We start from the raw sequence: 10,423 nt of genomic DNA, 5'->3' as shown, positions 1-10,423 counted from the left end.
GCTCGGTGTCACTGTCCCGCCCCAGGCGCTTGTCGCCCGGCGGGCAGGGAGGAAGCCAAGCGGCCTGGGCTGCGCTGGAGCTGCGCTGGAGCTGCGCGGGGCGGGAGAGGAGCAGGGCAGCCTCCGCCCCTGCCCCGCCCTTGGGGCATCCTAGGGGAATGGGGCGGAACGGGAGAAGTGCGGAAATTTTCCCTCTCTCCGCGAGCTCGGAGCGCCTGTCGGGCAGCGTGGGGTGCGGGCTGTGGAGGGCTTTGGGTGCGAGGCTTGCCGAGGTGCTGTAAGGAAAGGGCAGCGAAGGTGCGCTCTGGGGAACTGGTTTGGGTTTGGGTTCGGGTGATGGGGGTGGTTTGTTTAGCCTAGAGGTTGGGAAAAGAACATTTCAAAGCTGCCCTGCGATTGTCTGTCTGCTGGAAAGAGCTGATAGTGATACGTGCAATTTCTGTGGAAGGACCGTGCAGGAAATGAGCAATTTCTGATGCAAACTCCTTCTCGTATTTGGGTCTGAAAGGAAGCAGCCAAATCTGGCCGTTCTGCTTTAAGAAGCGAAGGGAAAGCTGCTGTGTGTGTGAGATGTGTGGGGTGTGCTGGATGTGTGAGGCAGAAGAACTTTAACCTCCAGTCTTGTCAGCACGAATCCTTCCAATTTCCAGTGAGAAGGCAAGGAATATTTTCTTAGATAATTACCTTACTTTGAGTGATAAAGTAAAGCTTGGATATATGTTTAATGTGTGTAAGAAATATGGTATTATGATGTGATTAATTCTTACTCTCTTCATTTGAGGAGATTTTAGTTGGGTTTTTGCTTCTGTTTGACTGTGGGGTTGTTTTGTTTCATTTTGTTTGTTTTGGGTGCATTTTTTTTTGTTTGGTTTGTGGTTTTTTATTGGGGGGGTGGTTCGGTTTTTGGATGTTTTGTTTTTTTCTTAGAGGATGTTGCAGGGGTAATGAAATTCTTGCTTGTATTCTTTCTTGTAGGCAAAACTCTGCTGACTTCTCCCAGCCTGGCTGGTAGGTTTAAAACTCAGCTTGCACACATACAAGCAAGCTGAAGGTACCTCTAAAGCTCTCTAGAGTTACAGAAGGGAAGAGTTCATAATTCTACTGTTCTGATGTCTAACTTTGGCTCTGCTGGTGGCCCTATTATTTTCAGTATGAATTCAAGTGAGACTTCTAGCAATAAGTCGTGCACAAAATGCTGTTTGTGCCTGATTATATCAAAACATGTCACACTGTGTAGGTAATTGGATTGGAATCCATAAGCAGACTCGAAATTGCTCAAATAACTCAAATGTTTAGTGTGGGGTTTCAGGTGCTTGTGCCACCAGATCAGTGTCCAGTAAGCTGATAATTTTCCAACTGAGTCATGATGTTTGCTGCCCAGTTTATGCTGGCAAGTGTAAAATGGTGATGTAATGATTTTGTATTCAAGTGCGTTTGTTCCATCCTTGTTCTGTGTTTTATGTCCCAGGCTCAGAAGCATGGAAAGCCTCTGTGCAGCAAATACCACTTTTGCTCTGGACCTCTTAAGAAAGCTGTGTGAGAAGAAAAGTGGTCAGAATGTGTTCTTTTCACCATTTAGTATTTCTTCTGCTTTGTCTATGGTTATGCTGGGTTCAGGAGGTAACACTGAAGCTGAAATAAGAAAGGTAGGTCAAAATAAACTTAGTGGATGGCATTTGATGAGAGCACATGAGCAAGGGATGTGTCTTACAGGCTGTGACATGCTCTTGTGCTAAACTGTGATTGTCACTGTGGTCTGAGAGAGCAGATCTCTGGTGTGTGTGTAAGCACAACCTGTTTTCCTCATTTTTTCGATGTGAACTTTATTCAGTATGAAATGAAAAGGTTCCTTTGTTCTCTTGTGTGCGGTGTTGTTGGGGTTTTGAGACTGATCTTCTTTATGATGTCATTGGGAGTTACCTGGAATTTTATTTATTGATTTGGTCAATAGGTGGCTATAGAAAGTATTTTCTTCTACTTCCCTGTTTGGGCTTAATATGACACAGTGCATATTCTGAAATCGAAACCTGGCACATAAAAATGATTTAAAAAATTCCATTGTCTGCATTTTTAACTGGTAACTACAGCTTGTTTTACTACTTCTCTTTTAAATTACTTTGACAGTATATACCATTTGGCATGTGTTTTATGTAGGAAGAGACAGTATTACCTGCACAATCAGCTATTTTGGTTCTGATGTTTGGCTCTTTTGCAAAGTAGGAGAGAAGTAAAAACTCATGTTTTGTTTCCATATACATTTAAAAAAACTTTCCAAAGTTGTATTTTTGCCATAGTTGGAGATACAGAAAATCCGTGAGGACACAGTCCTGGGCTAGCAGCTGTAGATGCCCCTGCTGGGACAGGGCTTTGTACCAGATTGTCTCCACAGCTCCCTTCCCACCTCAGCCATCCTGTGATCCTGTGCTGCTTGCCTTGAGGGAAGGAAAGTCAGTACTGCTGACTGCTGCTCCCTAATTTATGACTTGTGCAAGCACTGAGGATGTTGTCTCTGTGCAGGTGCTTTCTCTGAGCAATGCCCGGGATGCTCACAATGGGTATCAATCCCTTCTCTCTGAAATTAATGATCCAAACACCAAATACATCCTGAGAACTGCCAACCGGCTTTATGGGGAAAAGACCTTTGAGTTTCTTCCAGTAAGTAGCCATGAAATTTGAGGCATTTCTTAGGGTAATGTACTTGCTAGCTCTTTCCTCTGGAGGCCCAAGGCAGCCTTTGGGGTTTTCCTTCCAAATCATCTGGTTTGAGAGCCAGGAGTACAGTAGATTCTGCCAGAGCCTGTTGTCTGAACATGGTGGAGAATTTGCTTTTACATATTTGGTGTTCTGAGTGGACAACTGATGCCAAGCAGGTAAAAATCCATCAGTCTGTACACTTGAGGGTTCTGTGATCCATTCATATATTGTGCTGTGGGACAAATGGTTGATGTCTCTATTTTTCCTTCACCATGTGGAAGTGTGACAGAAAAAGAATTATGTCTTTTCTTTAGCTTGGGCAATATTGTGTAGTTTTTCTCTCTTAAATAAGTTATCCTGATACCTCACTGAGTGGAGTACATGACTTTTCCCTTCTTCCTTATCAGAGGATGGAAATGAGGACAATAGGTATTGTGTTACACACACTCACTGGGTGCTTCCCTAGATGGGAGAAGCTGTAAGGCTCTACTATTTTTTCCCCTGTGAGTGATTTCCAGTATTTCCTTGTATGAAGAATGCTAGTGTTTCCTTTCTCTAGTAGATAAAATCTGCATGGCCTGTAGTCTCAAACTTTGTATCAGTGTAACAAACGTATGATTAAATCAGGTCAGAGAGAAGAGGTGTTTTATCCTCTTGTCTTGGTTTGAAAGACAGGTGTCTGCCAAGAGAGGCTGAACCCTCCCCTAGAGCAGAGGATGTGATTTTCCTTCCCCTCCTCCCTCCGAATTATTTAATTTAATAAATCAAGGGCTTTCAGGCAAAGGTATGGGAAAAAAGGAGTATCAGTTCTTTACTAGTATCTATAAACAAACAATAACAGTAATAGCAAACCACAACTAGAACCAGAAAACCAAACAGCAGATAATGTGAGCTGCTGAACTTTCTCCCGTGTGGTGTAATCACGGTTGCAAGCAGCAGGGGCGCTGTTGAGCTCCCGGCTGGCCAGGGCAGGTGCGATGACTCCCGAGCGGCTGTAGGTGGCGCTGTGGCGCAGGGTCAGGTCACTGTCCGGCAACTGCAATGGCGACGGGCTGAGGAACACGCAGCGCAGCAGGAACAGCTCAGGGCAGCGAGGGAACAGGGCAACAGGAGCGGGCGCTCTCTCTCTCTCTCCGGCCAGCGAGAATTTCTGCAGTTACAGCAGACGCCGCGGTCTCATGCGGCAGAGGGCGGGGGCAGGCAGCAGAGGCAGCCGGACTCTCCCGGCAGTAGCCACGAGGGAAACGCAGCCCGGGGGGAGGGGGGGAAACGTGCCCTTCCCCGTGAGGAGAAAAGTTGAATCAAAGCTTACCCAGCCAGGAGGGAAGAGAAACAGGGCAGAGTTGGATCTCCTCTGGTAGCAGCTGGAAAGCCAGGAGGCAGCAGCCTTTCCCCTCAGCGTCCGAACACCGAGAGAGAGTGTTCCCCAGCAGGCTCTCCCTTACCTAGCCCTGCCCAAAACCTAGCCATTGTCTTTTACAAAAGGCTTGATCACTCTGAACATCGGACCATTTGTAACCTGGCAACAAGAATGGGAAGGAATTCTCAACCCCCAACATAATCCACCCCGAATTTTTTCCCATTCCAACACGTTACATTGAGCTTAAACATTTAGATTATATACACACATGCATTACTCTAATTATATACATATATACATACAGATATGGATACACGCACAGTGTTATGGACAATTCAACCCCAACTAAGGTCTCCCTGAGGTATGCATCGTACTTCTCCATCCTTTTGCATCACCCACCAGGTACACCCTGGACCCTGGGCGAAAACAACCCCACGGGTGGGTCTGTCTTTGCCTGAGGTAGAATCAATCCAAACAGTTTTCCCTAGCATGCCTCTCATGTGTACCACTGGAACTTTATCCCCGTCTGCTGTTTGCAGGGGTTCAGATTGAGCAGGGCCAGCTCGGTTGGTGGAACCTCGGGTGTTAACTAGCCAGGTGGCCTTGGCTAAATGTTGTTCCCAACCTTTAAAAGTCCCCCCGCCTAAAGCTTTCCAGGTGGTTTTTAGCAGACCATTGCATCGCTCCACTTTGCCAGCAGCAGGTGCATGATAAGGAATGTGGTACACCCACTCAATGCCATGTTCCCTAGCCCAGGTGTTTATGAGGCTATTTTTAAAATGAGTCCCGTTGTCTGATTCAATTCTCTCAGGGGTACCATGCCTCCACAGGACTTGATTTTCAAGGCCCAGGATGGTGTTACGGGCAGTGGCGTGAGGCACAGGGTAGGTTTCCAGCCACCCCGTGGTGGCTTCTACCATTGTGAGCACGTAGCGCTTGCCATGATGGGTTTGAGGCAGTGTGATGTAATCGATCTGCCAGGCCTCTCCATACTTATATTTAGACCACCTTCCACCATACCACAGGGGTTTCACCCGCTTGGCTTGCTTGATGGCAGCACACGTCTCACAATTATGGATTACCTGGGAGATACAGTCCATGGTTAGATCCACCCCTCGGTCTCGTGCCCACTTATAGGTGGCATCTCTGCCCTGATGACCTGAGGCATCATGGGCCCAACGAGCTAGGAACAGCTCCCCCTTGTGTTGCCAATCCAAATCTATTTGTGACACTTTTATCTTTGCAGCTTTATCCACCTGTTCGTTGTTTCGGTGTTCCTCATTAGCTCGGCTCTTGGGGACATGGGCATCTACATGACGGACTTTCACAGGTAGTTTCTCCACCCTAGCGGCAATGTCCCGCCATTCATCAGCAGCCCAGATTGGTCTTCCTCTACGCTGCCAGCTGGCTTTCTTCCACCTTTCCAGCCAACCCCATAGAGCATTGGCTACCATCCATGAATCAGTGTAGAGGTAAAGCTTTGGCCACTTCTCTCTTTCAGCAATGTCCAGGGCCAGCTGAACGGCTTTGAGTTCAGCAAGTTGACTCGATCCCCCCTCTCCTTCTGTAGCCTCTGCGACCCGTCAGGTGGGGCTCCATACAGCTGCTTTCCACTTCCTATTTGCCCCCACAATACGACAGGAACCATCAGTGAACAGAGCGTAGCGTGTTTCATCTGGTGGCAGTTGGTTGTAAGGTGGAGCTTCCTCTGCGCGAGTCACTTGTTCCTGCTCCTCTTCATCCGTGAGGCCAAAGTCTTCACCTTCGGGCCAATTTGTAATTATTTCTAAGATCCCAGGGCGATTCGGGTTTCCAATACGGGCGCGCTGTGTGATGAGAGCAATCCATTTGCTCCACGTGGCATCAGTGGCATGGTGGGTTGAGGGAACCTTTCCCTTGAACATCCACCCCAGCACTGGCAGTCGGGGTGCAAGGAGAAGTTGGGCTTCCGTACCAATTACCTCTGAGGCGGCTTGGACTCCTTCATAGGCTGCTAGGATTTCCTTCTCGGTGGGAGTATAGTTGGCTTCAGACCCTCTGTAACTTCGGCTCCAGAATCCCAGTGGTCGACCTCGAGTCTCGCCAGGCACCTTCTGCCACAGGCTCCAGGACAGACCATTTCCCCCGGCTGCAGAGTAGAGCACATTCTTCACTTCTGGTCCTGTCCTGACTGGGCCAAGGGCTACCGCATGAGCGATCTCCTGCTTGATCTGAGCAAAGGCTTGTTGCTGTTCAGGGCCCCAGTGGAAATCGTTCTTCTTGCGTGTCACCAGGTAGAGAGGACTCACAATTTGGCTGTACTCGGGGATATGCATCCTCCAGAAACCTATGGCGCCTAGGAAGGCTTGTGTCTCCTTCTTGTTGGTTGGTGGGGACATCGCTGTGATCTTGTTGATGACTTCGGTAGGAATCTGACGTCGGCCATCTTGCCACTTCACTCCTAGGAACTGGATCTCTTGGGCAGGTCCTTTGACTTTGCTCTTCTTGATGGCGAAACCGGCTTCCAGGAGAATTTGGATGATTTTCTCTCCTTTCTCAAACACTTCTTCCGCTGTGCTCCCCCACACAATGATGTCGTCGATGTACTGCAGGTGTTCCGGAGCCTCACCCTTTTCCAGAGCAGCCTGGATCAGTCCATGGCAGATGGTGGGACTGTGCTTCCACCCCTGGGGCAGTCGGTTCCAGGTATACTGCACGCCCCTCCAGGTAAAAGCAAACTGAGGTCTGCACTCTGCTGCCAGAGGAATGGAGAAAAATGCATTTGCAATGTCAATAGTGGCATACCACTTTGCTGCCTTGGACTCTAGCTCATACTGGAGCTCCAGCATGTCTGGCACAGCAGCACTCAGAGGTGGAGTCACCTCATTCAAGGCACGATAGTCCACAGTCAATCTCCATTCTCCGTCAGATTTGCGCACAGGCCAGATGGGGCTGTTAAAGGATGAATGGGCCTTGCTGACCACCCCTTGGCTCTCCAGCTCACGGATCATCTTGTGGATGGGAACCACAGCATCTCGATTAGTCCTGTATTGCCGGCGGTGCACTGTCGAGGTGGCACTTGGTACTTTTTGGTCCTCCACCTTCAAAAGTCCGACTGCAGAAGGGTTCTCTGATAGTCCAGGCAAGGTGTTCAAGTGCCTCACGCCCTCTGCCTCGACAGCAGCTATTCCAAAAGCCCACTTGAGTCCTTTCGGGTCTTTGAAATAGCCGTTACGGAGGAAGTCTATGCCCAGAATACATGGAGCCTCTGGACCAGTCACAATGGGATGTTTTTGCCACTCCCTCCCCGTCAGGCTCACCTCGGCTTCAACCAGGGTCAACTGCTGTGATCCCCCCGTAACCCCAGCAATAGAAATAGATTCTGCTCCCGTAAGTCCCGATGGCATTAGGGTACACTGCGCACCTGTATCAACTAGCGCTTCATATTTTTGTGGCTCTGATGCGCCAGGCCATCGAATCCACACAGTCCAAAAAACACGGTTTTCCCGTACCTCTACCTGGCTAGAGGCAGGGCCCCTCTAGCACTGGTCATCATTCCCTTCCTGATCATACATTTCAGAGGTTCCTTCAAGGGGATCTGACCCATCATCTTCCTTTCTATTGTACCTAGCAGGTCGGCCACGGGAAGCTGAGGCTACCTTCGCTTTAGCAGAACCCCCTTGGCCAGCATTTCTCTCCTTAAGCTGACGCACCCGTGCTGCCAGGGCAGTAGTGGGCTTCCCATCCCACCTCCTCATGTCTTCCCCATGGTCATGCAGAAAAAACCACAACTCAGCTCATGGGGTGTACCCTCTCTCTCTAGCTGGGGGGCGTCGGGCTCTGGTATCGGGGCCTGTGACTCTCACTGGTGCCACATTAATCCTCCTCATCTCGTCCCTAATTTCCTCCCTCAGGTCCTTCATCTCCTCTTTAATCTCCTTCCTGAGGTCTTTAACCACAGCAGAGACCTGAGCCTGCATTGGGTCACTGATCACACTTGCATAATACCTGAGCCTGTCAACTACTGAACCCACCGTCTCTCGATTGCCAGCAACATTAATAGTTGCAAGGTAAGGGGCATGATGGTCTGGCCCTCGCCTTATAAAGTTCCACATCATTGGCGTGGTGCACCTGACCTTATCAGGGTCATTTTCGTGCTGTCCATCCCCCCCAAAGAGCATCTCCATTATGGCTGCTTCTCTCAGCCGTTGGATTCCTTCCTCAATGGTCTTCCAGGACAATTTACGGTAGGGATCATGCATTTGGTCTTTGTCGTCAAACTTCTCTCTTACACCCATTAAAAGCCTCTCCCAGAGAGAAAGGGGCCCTGTCTCCCTCGCGAACACTTTGTCAACAGCCGGGTCTTGGGCCAAGGGTCCCAAATTCTTTGCTTCATTATTATCCAGCTGCACTCCTCGGCCCATAAGGTCCCAAACCCGAAGTAACCAGGTTAGGAAGGCTTTGTGTGTCCGTCTCTTAACATCATCTCGCAGCTTACGGAGAGTATCAAAGTTGAAGGACTCAGTGATGATTATGGGCTCGGATTCTACTGCTGGTTGTGAGGGCAATGGCTCCCCATCATCATTAACTGGGCGTACTGATTTGGTCTTATACTTTGTACGCACCAGAGGGGCAACTTTGGCTGGCTGTGGCTGCTCTTGGGATTCAGCTGGAACCTGGATGGTCGTAACATCTGTAGGGTCCACTGCTGCACCATCAGACTCTTTCCCTTTGGGGCGAGAAGAGGGTTTTATACCTGCTAGGGAGATGTATTCCTTCAGCAGCTGGTGTATTCTGTGTATCATCTCCTCCACTAGCACCCCCACCCATTCTGGACGGTTTGTTTCTGAGGCAGGCTGTTGGACAGAGTCAGGCTGTGGGGTATCCCCAGGCTCTGCAACAGCCTTGGGCTCTGTGGCTGCATCCCTGTTCCCTGGCACAGGTGTTGGAATGGTTACCCAGGGTATTTTCACCTTATCCCGGAATGCAAGGTAGGATAAACCTATCAGCCACAGCAGCATCAGCCACTGTATGATATCATAAGCATTTAGAGAATTTCCAAACCTTTCGAGCATTAGTTGAGTAGGCCCAAAATAATGAATAAAAGGTTGAGAGGAACCTTCTCCTGGTGTTATCTCTTCACAAAAGGTACCATTACCAAATAAACTCCAAAAACATGTACTGACGGTGTCAAAAAACTGTAGCCATGTGCCTGCCGTTAAAATGAACTGAAAGATCCAGAGGTTCTTCACCCTATTGGCCCATTGTGCAAACTGGATGACAGCCACAATAACCTTAGTTATAGGACCCATGTTTAGGTAGGGAGCTGCAAATGGGAAAAATGTGGTCACAATTATGTGCCAACCAAACCAGGGTATACTCAGCATAGTACCACTCAATGAGATTTTCATGTTCACCACACTAAAATAGGTCTCACAGAAACTGTTATTCCTTTTCTTCCAATGCCTTCGAGCCCCACGTTGAGCGCCAAGATCTGTCTTGGTTTGAAAGACAGGTGTCTGCCAAGAGAGGCTGAACCCTCCCCTAGAGCAGAGGATGTGATTTTCCTTCCCCTCCTCCCTCCGAATTATTTAATTTAATAAATCAAGGGCTTTCAGGCAAAGGTATGGAAAAAAGGAGTATCAGTTCTTTACTAGTATCTATAAACAAACAATAACAGTAATAGCAAGCCACAACTAGAACCAGAAAACCAAACAGCAGATAATGTGAGCTGCTGAACTTTCTCCCGTGTGGTGTAATCACGGTTGCAAGCAGCAGGGGCGCTGTTGAGCTCCCAGCTGGCCAGGGCAGGTGCAATGACTCCCGAGCGGCTGCAGGTGGCGCTGTGGCGCAGGGTCAGGTCACTGTCTGGCAACTGCAATGGCGGACGGGCTGAGGAACACGCAGCGCAGCAGGAACAGCTCAGGGCAGCGAGGGAACAGGGCAGCAGGAGCGGGCGCTCTCTCTCTCTCCGGCCAGCGAGAATTTCTACAGTTACAGCAAACGCTGTGGTCTCATGCGGCAGAGGGCGGGGGCAGGCAGCAGAGGCAGCCGGACTCTCCCGGCAGTAGCCACGAGGGAACGCAGCCCGGGGGGGGAACGTGCCCTTTCCCGCGAGGAGAAAAGTTGAATCAAAGCTCACCCAGCCAGGAGGGAAGAGAAACAGGGCACAGTTGGATCTCCTCTGGTAGCAGCTGGAAAGCCAGGAGGCAGCAGCCTCTCCCCTCAGCGTCCGAACCACGAGAGAGCCTGTTCCCCAGCAGGCTCTCCCTTACCTAGCCCTGCCCAAAACCTAGCCATTGTCTTTTACAAAAGGCTTGATCACTCTGAACATCGGATCGTTTGTTACCTGGCAACAGGAATGGGGAGGAATTCTCAACCCCCAACATC

At 49.4% G+C, this 10,423-nt stretch overlaps 1 protein-coding gene across 2 annotated transcripts in view; it reads left to right on the top strand.

The window, feature by feature from the left end:
• Positions 1 to 202: 202 nt before the first annotated feature.
• The window catches only part of LOC146441594 (serpin B6-like), an 18,739-nt gene continuing 8,518 nt past the window's right edge, over positions 203 to 10,423 (top strand). Inside the window, exons 1-3 of one of the 2 annotated variants that reach the window (XM_085052045.1) lie at positions 203 to 297; positions 1,469 to 1,646; positions 2,518 to 2,655. In XM_085052045.1, coding sequence (XP_084908171.1) covers positions 1,479 to 1,646; positions 2,518 to 2,655 — 306 coding nt within the window. In that variant the 5' untranslated portion in view covers positions 203 to 297; positions 1,469 to 1,478. Of the gene's footprint in view, positions 298 to 985; positions 1,009 to 1,468; positions 1,647 to 2,517; positions 2,656 to 10,423 lie in introns of those variants that run through there. The other variant, XM_085052044.1, reaches the window with a different exon arrangement.

This window comes from Lichenostomus cassidix, chromosome 2, assembly GCF_008360975.1.
Source record: "Lichenostomus cassidix isolate B80296 chromosome 2, HeHo_3.0, whole genome shotgun sequence".
In the NCBI taxonomy this organism is placed as follows: Eukaryota; Metazoa; Chordata; class Aves; order Passeriformes; family Meliphagidae; genus Lichenostomus; species Lichenostomus cassidix.
This window is presented reverse-complemented; position numbering and strand designations above follow the sequence as displayed.